At 55.5% G+C, this 18,847-nt stretch overlaps 1 protein-coding gene across 1 annotated transcript in view; it reads right to left on the minus strand.

Annotated features, from left to right (window-relative positions):
• ARHGAP27 (Rho GTPase activating protein 27) overlaps positions 1-18,847 on the minus strand; it is a 59,879-nt gene that overhangs the window by 15,066 nt on the left and 25,966 nt on the right. The window contains exons 2-7 of the mRNA XM_065422582.1: positions 12,390-12,824; positions 11,840-12,067; positions 9,555-9,668; positions 8,852-8,919; positions 6,640-6,727; positions 2,304-2,408 (exon numbers count right to left, since the gene is read on the minus strand). Of these exons, the coding sequence (XP_065278654.1) occupies positions 2,304-2,408; positions 6,640-6,727; positions 8,852-8,919; positions 9,555-9,668; positions 11,840-12,067; positions 12,390-12,824 (1,038 nt within the window). The remainder of the gene's footprint in view (positions 1-2,303; positions 2,409-6,639; positions 6,728-8,851; positions 8,920-9,554; positions 9,669-11,839; positions 12,068-12,389; positions 12,825-18,847) is intronic.

An 18,847-nucleotide genomic window follows, 5' to 3' on the forward strand; every position in this document is an offset into this window, starting at 1 on the left:
ATCCTCTTTGGAACCCCCCTTTCAGGTAGTTGAAAGCAGCTATCAAATCCCCCCTCATTCTTCTCTTCTGGAGACTAAACAATCCCAGTTCCCTCAGCCTCTCCTCATAAGTCATGCGCTCCAGACCCCTAATCATTTTTGTTGCCTTCCGCTGGACTCTTTCCAATATTTCCACATCCTTCTTGTAGTGTGGGGCCCAAAACTGGACACAGTACTCCAGATGAGGCCTCACAAATGTCGAATAAAGGGGAACGATCATGTCCCTCGATCTGCTGGCAATGCCCCTCCTTATACAGCCCAAAATGCCGTTTGGCTGGCATAGCTTTGCCAGCTAGGAGCAGGGCTGGATTAACTCTGCTGTGGGCCCGGGGCTATTAGATTTTGTGGGGCCCCTGTATACAAGTCTTTTTCCTAATTTAAAACAAAATGATCACAATTATACCATTGGGCCATTAACGCTGTACTGAACTTGCCTTTGAATTAACATAAAGCCATTTTGTGGTTACAGTTTAGTCTTAAAACACGTAGAATATAGTTAAGTTAATTCAAAATAGCCGACTTCTTACCTTAGAACAGCTGTTTTATTAGTTTCTTTCTGGGAGGGAGTTTGGGCGCAGGAGGGGGCTCCAGGCTGGGGCAGGGGGTTGGGGTGTAGGAGAGGGTGAGGGGTGCGAGCTCTGGGAGGGAGTTTGGGCGCAGGAGGGGGCTCCAGGCTGGGGCAGGGGGTTGGGGTGCAGGAGAGGGTGAGGGGTGCGGGCTCTGGGAGGGAGTTTGGGCGCAGGAGGGGGCTCCAGGCTGGGGCAGGGGGTTGGGGTGTAGGAGAGGGTGAGGGGTGCGGGCTCTGGGAGGGAGTTTGGGCGCAGGAGGGGGCTCCAGGCTGGGGCAGGGGGTTGGGGTGCAGGAGAGGGTGAGGGGTGCGGGCTCTGGGAGGGAGTTTGGGCGCAGGAGGGGGCTCCAGGCTGGGGCAGGGGGTTGGGGTGCAGGAGAGGGTGAGGGGTGCGGGCTCTGGGAGGGAGCTTGGGTGCAGGAGGGGATTCTGACCTGGGGCAGGGGATTGGGGTGCAGGAGGGGGTGTGAGGTGCAGGCTCCGACCGGGAGGCGCTTACCACAGGAGGCTCCCGGCTGGCAGTGCAGCAGGGCTCAGGCAAGCTGAGCTGCCTGCCTGCCTGCCATAGCCCCATGCTGCTTCCAGAAGCGGCTGGCTACTGGCACGTCTCTGTGCGCCCCTGTGGGGAGGGGGACAGCGTGTCTCCGTGCTCTGCCTTCACCCGCAAGCGCCGCCCTTGCAGCTCCCATTGGCCGGTTCATATCCCCCCACCCCCCCCCCGACCAGGGGCTGCAGAGACGTGCAAGCAGCCGGCCGCTTCCAGGAGTGGTGTGGGGCCACGGCATGCAGGCAGCCTGCCTGAGCCCTGCTGCGCCGCTGGACTTTTAGCATCCTGGAGGTCACGATTGACTAGCAGAGGCTCCAGGATCAACCGGTTGATCGCGATCGATGGGTTGGTGACCACTGAATTGTCTATAATTATGGATTTATTTTTGTGGGGCTCCCCTTAGCCTGAAGCCCTGGGCTGCAGCCCCTAAAGCCCCTGCATTAATCCAGCCCCGGTTAGGAGTGTTAAAACAATCACTCCCGCTTCCCGACATGGCTATGCCAGCCAACCCCTGGGGCAGACACAGCTATACCCCCAGAAGAGTGCTTCTCGCACCGTAGCTAATGGCCTTTGGGGAGGTGGTGTAGCTATGCTGGGAGAAGAACTGCTGTCTGATGCTGTGTCTACACTAGAGGGTTCTGCTGGCACAGCTATACCGGCCAAGGGTCTGTAGTGTAGACACGGCCTTCGATTCCGATCTAGCAGTGCCTTACCTCAGGGCTTGTCGACACTACAGAGCTTTGCCGACATTGCCACTCCAGCAGAGTCGCTGGTGGATATGCAGCAAATGGAGCTCTTCTGCCGGCATAGCCACACCACCTCCCCGAACGCTCTTCTGGCAGCATTGTTGCATCTACACCAGGGGCTTTGCTAGCAGAGCTGTCAGCTGGGGCGGGGGGGGGGGGTGATTGTGTAATGCAGACTAATCATAAGTCATTCAGGAACAGGGTTCAGCTAAACCAAAATAAACCACCTTTAAACCAAAGTAAGCATCTACACATGGTCTGTGTGGGTTTAACTAACCCAGTTTGCACACGGAGCAGGCCTTGGTGTTTCCAATGGTTTTAGCCTCTTTACCAAGGCAACACATCTCTCCCCCCACCTGGCCCTGCGGCCCCACCAAAGCCACGCTGCATTGAGCGGACTCACCTCCAGAACGTTCTTCTTGCTGGATTTCTCTTTGGGAGCCCAGGACACGGCAGCCCCCCGCAGATCCACAGTATGCTCGGGTGTGGTCAGCATGGAAGGGTGTTTCTGGAGGAAGGAAAGAGGATGGTCACGCCAGGGAGACACTGGGCTCTGTTCATAGTAGCAGAGCAGCGAGGCTGTCGCAGGGTGGAGAACGTTTGCTCTACATGGGCTATAAAACCAGCCATGTGGGCAGGGGTCCCATGTCTGTCCTTGGCATTTCCATCGGGCTCAGAGCTGGGCATGGACGGACCGAGGCAGGTACAGCCAGCGCTGTCCTGCCCTCCTGCCATCACCCCTCTGGTGTGGTTCCTGCCAGGGACACAGGTCTCTATAGGCAACATGGCTGCAGGTATGAAGGGGAACCCAGCCCGGTGCCAGACCCAGCACAAGGTGGCTAGAACCCTGGATGAGAGGACCCCGATCAGCTCCTCGTTCCATCTGAGCTGGCAGAGGGCAGCCCCTCCACACTCCAACTGCCATGGACCATCAGGGGGGCTAGCCAGTGGAGACAGGCCATGCCATGGGAACACAGAGTAGGGATTAGAATCTAGGCCTTTTGGCTCCCGGCCACCGAGTGCCTCTCACAGGACACCTCGCCCAGAGTCAGTTGTACCAGAACCAGCCGATCAGAGGTTCATACGGTTTCGTTCCATTGGCGCAGTGTGTTGATCGAGCCTGCAGCAGATCTGCTGCATCACTGAGCCCAAGCAGGCAAAGATCATGAGTCAGGCTCCAAAAAACCATCCGATTGGCTTAAAAACCATGAGTTTAAAATACTACTACTGTGGGGTGTTTTCCTTTGCCTCTGGGTGCTGGAGCCATTTGGGGTTGTGTTTCCCAGCTTTTTCTCCACAACCACGAGAGTAGAAACTTCCTTTTTTAAAACTGAAAGCTGAAATTCTCACCTAATTAGGGTGACCAGATAGCAACTGTGAAAAAACAGGACAGGGGGTGGGGGGTAATAGATGCCTATATACGAAAAAGTCCCAAAAAACTGGACTGTCCCTTTCAAAACGGGACATCTGGTCACCCTACACCTAATCATGTTTGCAGGAGTTGGGCTTTAAGAAAAACATCAAAGATCACGAGACCTGGGATGAAGCCACAAGAGGTGGCGGAACTCTCTCCCATTCTGCAGCATCTCAGCTTTCATTCAAAACAAAACTGCTCGTGGTTGCAGTTAACCACCCCAGCAGAAGCAGGGTGGGACTTTGCAGTGACGCCTGCAGAATGCCTGAAACAATAGCTCCGAGAAGAATGAACTCTGCCGGTCCCTAGTAATCACCTCAGGGAGAGGGGTTGGGGTAAAGCTCAGTGATGACAACTGACTATTTCATTTGTGCCTCCCAGTGAGGTCACCGGGCGATGTGCGTGCACTGAGGGGAGTTTTCAATTCTAAACGGATGCTCATGGGCCATAATTAAAAATGTAATTCAACCCTCCCCTGGACTGGACACCAAGATTGCCCCGAGTATTTCTAAGCCTAGGGCAATACTAGAAACTTTTGCCTGGCTAGCAATTGCAGGTAGGGATGCAATCTTTTTATGACATTTTAATCCAGGCAAAAGCCCTAGCGTGGACACAGTTATACTGGCCCAAAAGTCCTTTTGCTGGGAGAGCTTATTTTGAACTGGTATAAGCTATACCAGCAAAGCCACACTTTTGTTGATGGAAGCTGCATCTCCACTATAACTGTGCCTAAAGGAGCCTAGACCTAAATACCAGAGGGAGCAGAACTCACATCTGAAGCAATCTGGGGCCTTGGCTACACGTGCAGCTGTAGAGCGCTGTGAGGTAAACCTGTCTTCGTACAGCTGAGTGGGGAAAGCGCTGCAGTCTGTCCACACTGACAGCTGCCAGCGCAGTGGTGTGGCCACACTTGCAACATTTGCAGCTGTGTTGGGAGCGGTGCATTATGGGCAGCTATCCCAGCATTCATGTGGCTGCAACGTGCTTTTCAAAACGGTGGGGGGTGGAGTGTGACGGGGAGCGTGGGGGGAGAGAGAGTGCTTTTTGGAGCGTGTCAGCACTCTATTTTGCAAGTTCCGAACTCCCGGCCCCCTGCTCACTCATTCACTCACTCAAAGCAAACAGCAAACTATTTGCTTTTTCTCTGTGGTACGAGCTTTGAAACTGGCACTTCCGCATTCCTGCAGCCGGTCACAACAATGGAGAGGATTGGCCACTTGACAAGGTGATCAGTACAGCGCTGCAGGTTGATTCCTGGTACACACTCACAGGGGAGAGTCGTAGCGACTCTGCTGTATCTCTTACGCTTCTCGGGGAGGTGGAGTACCCGCAGCAGTGTACCCAGGGAGATACAGCGCTGTACGTGCCTTGCCAGTGTAGCCGGTCAGTGAGTTACAGCGCTGGGGGAGGCTTTACAGCGCTGTAACTCGCAAGTGTAGCCAAGGCCTGAGTGAGGAGGTGGTGACGGCTAGGGGGCCAGCACGGAATTCTCCCATAAAGGGGAGGAACGCCCCTTCCTGGATGCTCTCTCTGGTACGTCAGTAATGCTGGCATTGGGCACGTGGTTATCGGTTTTGTGTCTGGGGGGGTCAGGGCTCTGGTGTGCATGTGGTTTGCTGGGTTTTTCTAATAGAACACAGCTTTCCACTGGGAAATGTCAGTGAAATACCCAGGCACTTTGCTATTCCACAGGGGATTAAAGAGTCTGTCTGCTCCAACCTCATGGGTGGGGAGTTTCCACAGAGCGAGTATACCTCGGGAACTAATCCGGAATAAGGGAGGGTTTGAATTGCAAGAGCAATATTTATTTCTGATTAACTCCCTGTACGGACTCTCTTATTCCAGAAGAAGAGTGCCGTTTTCTGGGGCTTTGTCTTCACTACCCGCCGATCCGGCGGGTAGCAATCGGTTTATCGGGGATCGGCTTACCGCGTCTAGTGAAGACGCGGTAAAATCGATCCCTGATCGCTCTGCCGTCGACTCCGGAAATCCACCTCGGCAGGAGGCGGCAGCGGAGTCGGCGGCAGCGCGGCAGCGGTCGACTTTCCCGCGTCCTCACCGCTAGGTAAGCCGACCTAAAATACGCAACTTCAGCTACGGTATTCACGTAGCTGAAGTTGCGTATCTTAGGTCGGACCCCCGCTGTAGTGTAGACCTAGCCTGGGTTAGCCATTTCTGTTCCACAATTGCTCTTCTGCTCAGGTTCCCCAGGCAGACAAGCCCTAAGGCAGTTAGGAACCCAGATCCCATTAGATTTCAGTGGGGATTTGGCACCTTATTCCCTGAGGTTCCTTTGAAATCCTAGCCCCCATCGTCCACCAGTCAGGAAATTGCATCAGGCATTTCAGTGGGCTGAAGGGCTCCCCGGATGCATCATTTTTATTAATTTCCCCCCACATGAGCACAGCTCTCCACCCTGGTTGAGCCTCAGTGATGGAGTTTGCAGGAATAGGATGTGGCCCTACAGAGCTCCCCGCACTGTGCGTGGATGTCAACATTGCTGCATCTGGCTAGGGGTCTGCTTGGGGCATGGAGCTCCTTGCAGATACATTTCTTCTCTCGCCCTCATTCTCTTCCCCTTGCTGCAAAATGCCGCCAAAAGTGTTGCAAGCCCACACCAGCCCTGAGCTGTGTGACAATACACACCAGTGCTGCGAGCAGCCTTCCCTATTTCGAGCGGCTCTGACCACAGCTCGAAGGCCACGCGAGGGAGTTCTGGGTTTCCTTTGTCGCTGGCGGTAACTTACTCGCGTCTCTTATTATAAACACTAATCCGGGAGGGGGAAAACAGCCCTTGCAGAGCAGCTCTGTCTCTTCCCCTGCTGAGTCACTCCACTAGCATCCAGCACCTAGAAGGGGTCTGGAAGCCACATGAACAGGGGGCTTTTGAATGCAAGCCACACACTCTAGGGAACATCACCCAATTTCAGATTCCAGAGCGGGATTCAACTGGTCAATTGACTGTCAAAGCCCTGGCTGGGATGATTTAGTTGGGGTTGGTCCTGCTTTGAGCAGGGGGTTGGACTAGATACCTCTTGAGGTCTCTTCCAACCCTAATCTTCTAGGATTCTATGGTCCCACTATTTTCAGGGTCAATTGGGAGACAAGTCAGCCAGGCCCAGAGTCTGCTTGCACACTTTGCTCCTTGCAGAAAGCTTGCTCGGTACCTGGGAAGCGTCTCCTGCAGGGTGATGAAGGAGGGAGGGTACAAGCCAGAGGCTGCACAGGGAAGGGCTGGGAAATTGTGCTGGTGAGCAGCCTGCAGCCTGTCAGCAATTCCCAACCTGGGCCTAGCAAGGACAGTAGCCAAAGGCTGGCAACTCACCAAGCTGCTGGAAGACAAATGCTTCGACTCCTTAAAAAAGGTCAAGTTGCCCCCCTCCAGGACAGTCCAGGATGAGCTCCAGTTCTTCCTGGGGGAGGAATGGTGAGGAAAGCATTAAACCCAGATGTTGGTTACGCTGGCAGGACCCTGTTCTCATGGTGCCAGCTGAGGAAGGGAAGGTGGGGGGCAGCCCTACGCATGGCACAGCCCCTTCCCTCAATGGCCTCCTCACTTCCTAAGGAGACAATGGTTCCTTCATTGCTGGCTGGTCCGGGAGTTCTACATCAAAATCCTCCTCCCTGTGCTCGGAGCTGTACGCAGGGAGAAGTGCAGAGTTTGCTGGTCTGTGGCCAGATGCTGGCACAGTCCTTTGCTGTCCGGGAGGCTGGGCGGCCTGGAAAACTTACCAGTAGAGGAGGGGAGGTTAGACCCAAATGAACATTATCTACCTAACCCTGCATCCCACCGCAGGCTGCTCAGGCTGGGGCAGGGAGCTCCTGGCAAGTTCTGCTCAAAACGTGAATGTTTGCAAAAGCAGGTGCATAGATTTCAAAGCCAGAAGGGACCATTATAATCTCGTCTGACCTCCTGCATAATAGCTGGGAGCTGTTCTAGGTTCTGCCCCCCCCCCCCCCCCAGGACTACCCATGGGCCCCTCTTCAGCCAGCAGTGAGTCCCCAGAGCAGTGAGCTGGGATACTGCAGCCCCCGGGTCTACACCGCAGAGCTAGTCTGGGGGATCAGCTCCGGGTTGGCCTAGCCCAGGTGTGAGCAGCCAGGCTGCAAAGCCCTGCCGGCGTCACTGGGACCTCAGTGGTGCTGCATTGCCCAGTGCGTGTCACTAGGATTTCAGGGGGGCAGCCCCCGGTTCATTGTGCCGCACTACACTGAGCCGCTCTGTGATCCTCTGCCCTTGTGGGCACACAGGAGGGAATTGTGGGAAGGCGCTGGAGGGCTTCTGTGTGGGCGGATTACCAGACCCAGGGCTGTAACCAAGACCCCCAATGGGCCAGCTAGGCCGAGTTGAAAGCTGCACCCCACTTGGGTATGGGAGTTGTGTGTGGGGATGGGCCAGGGGTAAGCGCCCAGGAGACAAACCCCTGCACAGAACTTGTACTGGGGGAATTGTCCCCTAGTCAGCTCCGTGACTGTCCTGGCCCCTGGAGGATGGTGCAGTGATGTATAAGGGCCATAGCAGGAGAGCAAATCCCTCCTCAGTCTCGTCTTGGAATGGAGGCTGGATCTTGCCAAATTTGGAGAAATTTGCAGAATGCATCAAAAATGGTGGCAACACCCTCAAAGAGCAGGACTGGCTGAGACTTTCCTAGTTTCGTCTCCCTGGCTCAGGTGGTTCCAGGGCCCACCTCATTCTAGTATCTGAACAGGCCTGTGGGGTGCGGCTACCACCACATTGCACACATGGAGAACTGCAGCACCGAGAGACGCATGGAACACGTCCACGCTGCCGGCGGGGGGTGACTGCAGCACGCATAGACAGACCCAAGCTACCTCTAATTAGCTAGCCCAGGTACCAACAGCAGCGAAGCCCGGGGCAGAACAGACTTCAGCGCAGGCTGTACGATCCCACCCGTACCCTGAGTACTGGCTTGAGTGGCTCTCCAGCACTGGAGAACACGCTGCTCTTGGCACTTGGGCTAGCAAGATCCAACCTAGCTTGGGTCTGGCTGTGCATGCTGCAGTCACCCCCTGGTTGCAACATAGCGACACCCTGAGTGACCTGCCCCAAGATCACACAGGAAATCTGTGACCGAGCGGTTAATAGCGTGAACACAAACAACTCATTAGTGACCTGTCTCCCTTTAGTGAAAGATCAAGCAGGACAACCCCCAGCCCCCCCAAACCTTCAAAGCAGGGAAATAAGAAGTTATGGGAAAAGTCTCCTTTATTCCTTGCCTACAGCACTGTTAGTAACACACCGCCAGGCGCCCAGAGGCTTTTACTCCCATCTCCAACCATACCCCACAGCAGCACGTCCCCTGGATCCATTCAACAGACTGGAAAGAAGGTGAAAATGTTCAACAGGGAAGGTCATTAGCCACCGAGGGTTGTCAGTGATGGAGAATCACTGATCATTTTTAAATCAAGGTTGGACATTGCTCTAAAAGCTCTGTTCTGGGAATTATTGTCTGCTCTGTGGAAGGCCAGCGAGTCGGAAGTCTGCCCTGGTGCTTGTCACGCTGAGACTCTCTTACCGTAATCGCTTTCCTTTATCAGCTGTTTTTGTCCGGTAAAGAACTCCGGCCTTGTCCAGGCTTTTGAACTGAAATCAAAGATAAGTCAGGGTTTAAATCTGCTCCGTGAGCATTTCCAAGGGAAACTGGCTTTCAAACAGCCGATCATCAGGGCCACTGCTGGAGTGGCCACAATGCACCGTTCTAGTGCCCTGGTGCCATCTCCCTCCCCGCCCGGTAAGCACCCGGGAAACGCCCATGGATTTTCACTTGGGCATCTGGATCACAAGCTCACCAGGAAAATAACTTGCCCCAGGAAGTGCTCGGAGCACATGCTTAGTTGGAAGCCCACACGAGCAGGCCCACTGAAATCCAGGAGGTGACCCACGCGCTTCAAGTCAGGCACATGCTACAGCACCTCCCTGACCCGAGGCCCAGTGGCTGCCCGCTGACAGGGTGGGGTCAGGAGTCTGGGGATCCCTGCAGCTGTCCTTTATGGTCACAATTGCTCCACAGCTACAGTACCCCTTGAGTTAGCCAGCCTGGCCACTACAACAGCTGCCCGGCCCCGGCCGTATGGGTGCCCCCCCCCCGGGACCCAGGCAGGTGAACAGAACTTGTTGGGGAACGGCACCAAAGGGCAGAGTTAAAGTCAGATCTGCTGTCAGCTCCAAAGAAGCCAGCATGACCCCATTAGCAAAATGAGCCCAGCCATCTCCCTCACCTTCTCCTCTTTCTGGATGAGGATGGCCGGCATAGAGTTGTGCCAGCTGGCAAAGGGGCTGCTGTCCTGGCTGGACCCACTGCTCGCTCTCCGGCGGCCCCCTGGCACAGAGACCTGAAAGCAGATACCAGTTAGTCACAAACTGTATTTATCACCAACGCTGAGAGCCCCAGCCAGCAAACCCCATTGTGCTGGGAGCTGTACAGTAGAGAACTTCCTCTGAACACACCAAGATTGGGAGGAGAGGGGACAGAAGCAGCCGAGGAGCAGGGACTCACCCAAGGTCACCCAGCAGGGCAGAGCTGGGAATAGAACCCAGGTCTGTTGCATGCCAGGCCAGTGCCCTGCCCACAGGCCATGCTGTCCTCCACTTTCCTGACACCTCCTCTGTGCCCTCTGGCGTCACTCTGCTGGCTGGAGTGAATCACTCCCTGACCAAGGGTGGCAGCGGGCAAAGCAAACCCACCATGCCTGGCCTTCGTCTTCATACTGTAGCCAGTACCTGAGGGCTCAGAGGCCAACCCCCGGCTAGCGTGAGAATTTCTGCGAGGCTCAGGGCACAGCCTGTGGCGTGAGATATGACTGCCCTGAGCTTAGCAGGCAGAAACCCTGATATCACTGGCCAGCCCGTTCTCCAGCCCAGCCCCAGCCACATGGCCCCGCAAGCCGGGCACCTGGCAGGGAAAGGAGGGTTTGCTTTAAAAGTATCTGCCACTAGCTCCGCTGAGCAGGCCCCGTGCAGAGACTACGGAACAGTGCTGGGGTGGGGCAGGCTCCCCTCGGCACAGCCCCTCCCTGGGCTGGAGAACGCCAGTGTTTGCAGGGAGCCCTGTATCCCCCCAGGAGCAGGGGCCGGCTCCACCTCAAAGCTCCCATGGAGCGCAGCTGCTTTTTCTGCCTGGCCAGCCTGTGTAAAGCCACCCCACCCTCAAGGGGCTCGGCGTTACTTTGCTTACTAGCTCTGTCCTAGGCCCTGTCCCTGCAGGGGGGGGCACAGCTGCAATCCCACAGCACGGACTGGCTGCCCTGGAGCGATATGGGGCTTGTGCTGGGGCAGCGGCCCCAGCTCGGAACTCCAGGCTAGGCAGAGCCCCAGACTAGGTGGTCTCGGGGGCAGGGCCCATGTTTGGTACGTGCACATACAGCACCCAGCGCGGGGGCCCAAGGTCTCGGGGCACCCCCACTGCTCTCGCTCCGGCAGGAGTTCTGGCCTTGCCGCGGGAAGGTTCTCTGGCCTGGGCCATGCAGGATGGATGGGAGGGTCAACATGGTCCCTTCTGGCCTGGAAACCCACGAACACACGTTTGGCAGCGGCAGTGCTGGGCGGCTGTGGGATCCTGCCCCCTAGTGGGCAGCTGTCACTGCAGGGCTTCCCTCCTGGCTCGCCCTCAAGCGCCAGCCTGCCACAGCTGCTCCCTCGGGATCGTGGGCTCCCGCCCTCCACCCCAGCCCCACCACAGGGTGTGTGGGGAACTTCTACCCTCCCAGCTCTTCCATCACCCACCCTGACACAGTGCCCTCCAGCTGCCTGTAAGCCCAATCGTCCCCCTTCCCCTCTCACGTTGCTGCCTCCAGCTTGGCCCCACGCCCTGGGGCTGGTGCTTTCATCACGTCATTTGTGGGTTTTCCAGTCGTGCCTAGAGGCCCCTCCTGAGATCAGAAGCCCAAGGCGCCAGCCCCTCCCCCCCACATCGAGCCCTCAGCCTTCTCCTCACCCAGCCCTGCTGCCCCAGAGCTCCTGAGCATCAGCCCTTTAATGCTGGGAACTCCTCAGCCGTCGCCCCCCAGACTCCTCTCAGCCCCCAGCCCCGCCGCTCTGCACAGACACTCCTTCACTCCCACCGAGCCGGCTGAACTCTCTCACTCCCCGCCCTGCCACTGGTGGCACCCGCTTCCTTCGCTCCTGCCCCCTCACTGCTGAGAACCTCTGGGGAAATCCAGCGCTTGGGCGGACTGCGCCCACCTTCCCTGGGGAACAGCTCTGTGCCCCGCACGGACGCCGGGCCAGTCTGTTCTCGGCCTCTCTCCCCAGGTGCCCCTCCGCCACCTCCACAGCCCAGGGGCTTGCCAGATCATTAAAAGGGCAGGTTGAGTCTCCAGCACACGTCATCCTCCCCTTCCCTGTGCTGTCCCCACTCCCCTTCACCCCTCCCCCCCACTCCACTTCCACCCCAACTTCTTCCCCAAGAGCCATCAGGCTCCATTTCCTCTCCTTTCAAACCCCATACGTCCTGCCTGGCTCTCGTCCCCCTCCAATGACTCCCATTCCCCCACCAGCTCCGTACCGTGTCCGAGGCATAATGGTCAGGGTAGAAGGCTTGCCCCTCGGGGTTGTTCTGGCTGCACCAGCCTGGAGAGGGGCTCAGCTCTGCCGAGTGCCTGGGGGATCTCCCTGGCAGAAGGTAAGGGTAGGTGCTCTGCTCGTAGGACCCCACCGGAGAATAGTCCTCCTCCGGGTAACCGTCCAGCTCCTCAGGGGACAGGTCCGGATAGTCCGTTTCCGGAGTCGGCGGCTGAGAACGTAAGAGAGGTCACCTCTGCGCACCTCTCTGCCTCCCCCCACGCTCCCTGTGCCCCGCCAGGGTGCGCTCCCCAGACCCCCTCGCAGAGAGGAGAGAATCCAGCAGGATCCTGGAGATCCCCAGCACTTCCCTGGGTTATTCCCCAGATCAGCACCAAGAATCTACCCGCCCGGTCGGCGCTGTTCCATTCTGCACTTCACCAAACCCAGCCATCACCCCGCGCTCCCCAGAGCTACTGGCTTGGGCTCCCCCTTGTGCCCCCCTCCTGGACCAGCCAGCTTTTCTCTCACTCCTGCTCTTCCTGGTGGCTCACCCTCTGGTCCATGGGTCCGTACTGTGCAATTGCAGGCTGCATCTCCTGGGTGCTGGGCTCGTCCGCAGCCGGAGGCGGCTCCCACGATGTCTCACCCGTTACCGAATTATAGAAAAACACCTCGCCGCTGGCATCATCCACATACTGGCCCCATTCGGCCGCCGCGGGACTGGGGGCAAGAGATGGCGAGGGAGAGGGAGCAGGACTCACTCCATCTTCTGGGCACCCGAACGGGGAATCCCAGGTGGTTTCGCCCGTCACAGAGTTGTAGTAGAACAAGTGCCCACTGCCCGTGTCCGTATGGGTCTCCCAGTCCGCAAGGACACTGCTAGGGCAGTGCTGGGGTGGGGAGGGGTCAGTGGCTGCTGATTGCTGCCGGAGCTCCTGTATGTTCACATACACTGGGGTGGGGTTCTTCTCCTCCTCCTGGCAGGCCTGGGGAGAGATCGGGACCACAGTCTGTCAGGGTGGATTTGGGATGGCAGCACTGGGCAGGAGACGACGTGGGTGGGGTCTGGGCAGGGATGGCGAGAGCATTCTGGTCGGACCGTCAGAAATGCGCCGGCCGTGGTGGGGAGAACAGCCGACGGAGCCAGGGTTTCTGGGAACTCATGGCAGGGCTCTGGCTGCCAGAGGGACATTGCTGCACTGTCAGGCCAGGCTCCCTCCCGGGACTGCTAAGCCCACGTGTCCCAAACCCATGAGCCAGGCCCCAAAAGTCATGAGTTTAAAAGATTATAAATACTGTGGCCCGAGGACCTTCTGGGTTTCGAGCCCTTGGGGGTCATGTTTTCCAGCTTTTCTCCACCTAGGAACTCACTCTGATGTCAATGAGAACTGAGCTCTCACAAGACTCCAGGAGCTGGGGCTTTAAAAACCAAACAAACACCGTCATGAGACTCATGATGGAATTGTAACCATTGGCAACTCAGCCTCCCCAACCCTGAACTCCAGCCATGGGAAAGAGTCCGGTACTCACCTCTGTAACACATCCTCATGGGGCATGCCAGGTTTCACTCCCTTCCCCCACTGCTGCACCAGGCTCTTCCCAGGCCCCCCCAGGAGAGCCCCAACATCGCAGTTTTGGAGCCTTCACTCACAGCCCTACACTGCCAAGCCATTCATTCAGTCTCCCAGGCCACACAGCCAGCCCTCCACCTGCCTGCCCCCCCAGTGGGCACCACAAGCTCTACCTCACCTTCTCCTGGCCCCCCAGGGTGGAGAGGGCATTGCGAGAGAGTGCTGCAGTCTGGCTATCCCTGCTCAGCACAACCGCCCTCAGGGGGCATTGTAGCCAGTGGAGGAGCTCAAACTAGCCCCCTTAACGCGGAGCTATTTTTGCTGCAAAACATACTTTGTACATATCTGGGGACAAAATGACACTACAAAACCCCTTCTACAGAAGGAATATCGATAAAGTCACTAGAGATACAGCTGGATAGAGATCCATTATTGTGAGTACACAGGGCAAAAACTACACAGTGCTACACTTGCACTTGAGGTCTAAAAATAGTGGCATGGTAAGGCAGTGTAAAAGCAGTGTATTGCACACAATAAAAACCCAGCACCTGCTCCTGTAATTGGGCTGTTTCCTATGCATGAAAGGGAAGGGCAGAAGAGGAAGGCTGGACCAGGGGTTAGAGCCCTCACTTGAGAGAGCTCAGTTCAATTCTCTTCCCTGCCACAGACTGTGTGATCTTGGGCAAGTCACTTAATTTCTCTCAGCTCCCATCTGGAGCAAGGGGAGAATAGCCTTGCCCTGCCTCGCCTCGTGGGGGGAGGGGAGCATTGTGAGGTGCTCAGATAATCCAGCAATGGGTCCCAGGCAGCAGACTGAGGTGGGGCCAGCATCCTTTTGCATTTGTACAGGTTTCACCAAATTGATTTAAAAAAACCCAACCAATCCGCACACTTGTAGTTAAAGCAGGGTCACTTTTTTGGTGCCAAACCAGACTGCTTCTTTACATATCTAGATTTAATCATCCAAATTTGGACATTTTGGCCCAATTTAATGGAACGTGAAAAATGTGCAGTTCCCTCTGGAAAGTCAGGGAATGCACAACCTCAGAACATTGTCAACTTTCTGATAAATCCCCTTTCAATTGCAGGAAATTTTAAATTTTCCTACTACAAACATATAAAGCTTTCCCACCACGCCCCTGTGGCGTTGTTAAATGTCATCTGAGCAAGAGGGAAGATTGGCTTATTGACTGTACCAGGAAACTAACTGGCTTCAGGTAAACTGCTGTCACATGTCCAAAGGAAATGAGCTGATAAGACGCAGACAGTTGTTTTCTCCTTGTGATCGCTGTAGTTCTATGATCATATGTGTTATTGGAGCTATAATGGGTACAAAGTTTTCACACAGAAACACCGAGAGTTGATTGCCCCGCAGCGTCTCACGCCCATCTCCCACGGTACACACACACAGAGCCAGCAGTCTCAGTTGAGAACCCAGCCAAAGGGCAGGTGAGGAAACTGAGGCACTGAGCAGGGAGGTGACTTGCTCACACTCACACAGGCAGAGCCAGGAACAGAAGCCACCTCTCTCACCTGGCACCCTGTTCCCATCCGCTGGCTAGACCAAACTCGGAGGCTGCTCAAGCCAACCTGCTGCCCTAGGCAGAACTTCAGTGTGACACCCCCTCCTTGGTGCTGGAATCTTTGCTCCCCACATATGAGAACCTGAACTCAGCAGAGGTGTGACAACGGGGGGGAGGGGGGGCAGGTGCCCCCCTTGACCCCTGACTGAAGCTGGGAGGTGTAACTGTATTGCCCCTTACCTTGGCCCAGCCACCCCTCACACATGATGGAAGGGCAGCTGGGCCAGCTGGAGTGGTGCTGTGACCCCATGTACCGCGTCACAGCACCAGTCACTCAGAGCTGGCCTGGTCGCCCCCCCTCCCCACTGTTGCAGTCCTTCAGGCGCCACTGCAAATTTCACCAGCCAAGCACTCAAAATAACCAACCCCCACCCCCACTCCTCCCAGAAATCTGCCACCTGCGGCAGCTGCCTAGAGGTAGAGCAGCCCCTGACCACAAGGTCCCCACCAAAGGTTCCCATAGCAATCACCGTTTTCCCAGCCTCTCCCCTCTCTTGGGCATTCTGTAGCTTGGGTTGATTCTGCCCAGTTGAAACTCATTGAATTATTTTAGGCCCAGGATACTATTCCTCTCCAGGCCCCATTTGCCACAGTCCCCCCCGTCAGTGTTGCTGGCTATATTTACCAACATGCTACCTACTTCCTCTTCCTTTCCAAACCGGTGATGGAGACAAACTATTTACAGACTCAACATCAGTCTCTGGGGCGATTCACTGAACCCTCCACAACGTAACATGATTCCCATCTCCGTCACCCTTTGTCACAGACCTATAGCAGAGCCCCCAGCCACGTCAAGACACGTTTACAATTTGAGCCCGATCCCCTGAGCCCGTCGACTGAAGCCCACTCCAGGGTATTGCGAGTGCTGAGCGGTAGGATGCTGCGCCCTCGGCTTAGCCCATAAGCGACAGTTACTCTTTCTTGCTGGCTAAGATCTACGCTTCCGCACCTGGGATGAGCTGAACAAACGCAAGAGCCTGCTCCGAGTTCTGGGCAGCGCTTTAGGAGCATGGGTGTCCATCTTCCAGCCCCCGGGACCACGAAGAGGAGCGAGCGCGGGCGCTTTGGCGGGCAGGAGCGTCACAGCAGCAAAGCAAAGGGAACTGGCCCCTAGCGAGAGGCCAATCGAGAGAGGAGAGAGACTTCCCCAAACCTGCCCTGATATGGGCCTGAGCCTTTCACACGTTTCCTGTTGGGGTTTGTGGGGCGGAAGGGTTGCCGTGGTTACACAAGTTTCAAGTTATGCATAATTAGTTATTTGTTGACATTTTACATATTCTTGCAACCTGGCGGCTGCATTCACGCTTCTAAAAGTGGCTCGCTGGTGGCGAAAATCTGAGCAGTAACTTCTGGGACTAGGTTGGATCGAGGGGAAAGAGCCAACGTTTAACCCACCTTCAAAGATTTGCTTTTCTAAAGATTCCCTCCAGAGCCAGAAAAGTCTCATCTACACAGAGGACTGTTAAATTCCCACCTCCCAGGAGGAAAGTGAGACAAACACCATCTGGGGACTGGCAAAGAATAGAGCACATATTAAGGACTGAAAAACACTGTACTGCACTTGGCTCAGCTGCAGGGAAAGGATGCAGCCAGTTGAGGGCGCCTCTATCCAGCTCAGCATCCAGCCTGCAGAGGGCTCCATAACCCCTATAGGAAAAGGAGCTACCATGGGGCGGTCAGGGAGCCAGTGGCAGGCAAGGAAGCAGCCTGTGGCTTGCCAGGGAACAGGAGGCGTGGGGGCAGCTGCAGGGTGTGACAGCAGGACAGCGTGGGTGAATGGGCCGCAGCGAGAGTGCAGACGAAAGAGCCGGCCATGGGTTGGCTCTGCAGGCCAGGGTGTGCGTGTTGGCATTGCTTCATAAAAAAAGAACTGCAGAATCATAAACTATCAGGGTTGGAAGGGACCTCAGGAGGTCATCTAGTCCAACCCCCTGCTCAAAGCAGGACCAATCCCCAGACAGATTTTTGCCCGATCCCTAAATGGCCCCCTCAAGGATTGAACTCACAACCCTGGGTTTAACAGGCCAATGGGAGGCGTGGCCCTAGACTAGTCTGGGGAGCTGCACGGAACACAGTTACCCTTGACCCCTTCAGGGGGCTGCCCTTAGGGGCTGGGTTAGGAACGGGGGTGGCATTCGTTGACTGTTGCAGTCCTGGTGCCCATGGAGTTGGCAGCTTGTTCCTGGCAGCCCTCCTGAAGGAATCCTCCGTCACCTGGAACGTGCGAGTGGTCACGGGAATCCACCAACAAGCCCAGTACCTGGAGCACCTGCAGCACTCGCCTCTGTTCCCGGTGCGCCCAGTGCACTACCCAACCTCTCTAGGGGACTGGACCTGCCGCACACCCAGCCGCGCCTGGCAGGAGGCCGGGTTACAACAGTCCAGCCGTGTGACAGTGGAGAGTTAAAGTTCCCATCGGAAACTCAGCGTGTGCGTTAGTCGATCTTGTGTTGCACTAATGTGGTGATTTGGTTAAAAAAAGAAACCAACAATCATGCCTCTTTGAGAGGAGCTGCATGTGCAAGGGTATGAGTTCACACCAGCTCTCTGATTTACCGGTCAGCAACAACCAGCTGAAAACGCTGAACAAGTTCTCAAAAGCCACTGAAGAGCTCTCCCTTAGATTTTCAGAAACAGCGTCTCCCGGGGCACGGGGGTGGCTCAATACACCCGGAGGAGACCTACTCCAGAGTAAAACATGGGCAAAGCAACAACCCATTCAGCAACATTTGCCTGAGTCTGCAGACGGGGCAGACAAATTCCAATTAGAATTTAGGCACAAATCTGTAGCTTCTCCACCCAGCAAACTGGAGGGTGCACACAGGGAAATGAAGTGGGGGGAGAAAAGTACCATGTGGCTGGAGGTTTTCACTTTTGCAAAACTTTCCTCAGCCCTGACTCAGCAAGGCACCTAAGCACACACGTAATCTTAAGCATGGGAATAGCCCCGCTAAATTCAATGACTCACATGTTTCAAGTTAAGCATGTGCTCCAGGGCCAGACTGAATCAGGGCCACAATCTTTTTTGGATTAGTCCGTTCAACAAACCACTTGGCCTAGAAACACCAAGCATCTTTTATCCTTTTGCCCTCAAAGAGAGCTGACAGCCAAGATCTCTTTTTTAAACGGTTTGGCGCAGTCTTGCAGTTGTTTTATAGAATAGAGCTAATACGGCACACAAGGTCCGTGGGGCCAGACCAGCTAACTACATAGGCCACTCCAGAGCTTCATACTGAAAGTTCAGCGTTCATTTTGTTAGTAATGGTGAAAGCAGATTTCATAGCTGCTGTATTGTTTCGCTGACACACAGAATCACAGCACTGACAGCCAGGATTAGTGTAAAAGGCATCATCTAAGCAGCGAAGACAGGAAAACCAGATTTAAGCCAAACAAAGGCCTCACTGCAGGAGAGCTTTTGAACACAATATTCTGAGGAGACATGCAGGCTGACTCATGGACTAAACTCTCAAGACATTAGCATGCTAAAGCTGATCTAAGCTTGCAAACAAGCCAGCTTCAGACTGCAGTTTCTCCAGACTCCCTAAAAAGAGGCAGCTAGAATGGCATCTAAAATCATTCCATTCCCAGATGACACATGGCACTGGAATGGCAAAGAAGTTAAATAAAGCATGGTTATATTATATTATCAATAGGGCTAAGTTTTTGTCACGGATATTTTTAGTAAAAGTCATGAACAGGTCATGGGCAATAAACAAAAATTCACGGAAGTCTATGACTTGTCCCTGACTTTCACTGAAAACATCCCTGATAAGATGGAGAGGTGGGTTCAGCACCCACTGCTGCTGAGGGTCCAGGGTTCCCCACCGCTGCGGTGAGTAGGAGCTCTGGGGTTCC

This window comes from Emys orbicularis, chromosome 25, assembly GCF_028017835.1.
Source record: "Emys orbicularis isolate rEmyOrb1 chromosome 25, rEmyOrb1.hap1, whole genome shotgun sequence".
In the NCBI taxonomy this organism is placed as follows: domain Eukaryota; kingdom Metazoa; phylum Chordata; order Testudines; family Emydidae; genus Emys; species Emys orbicularis.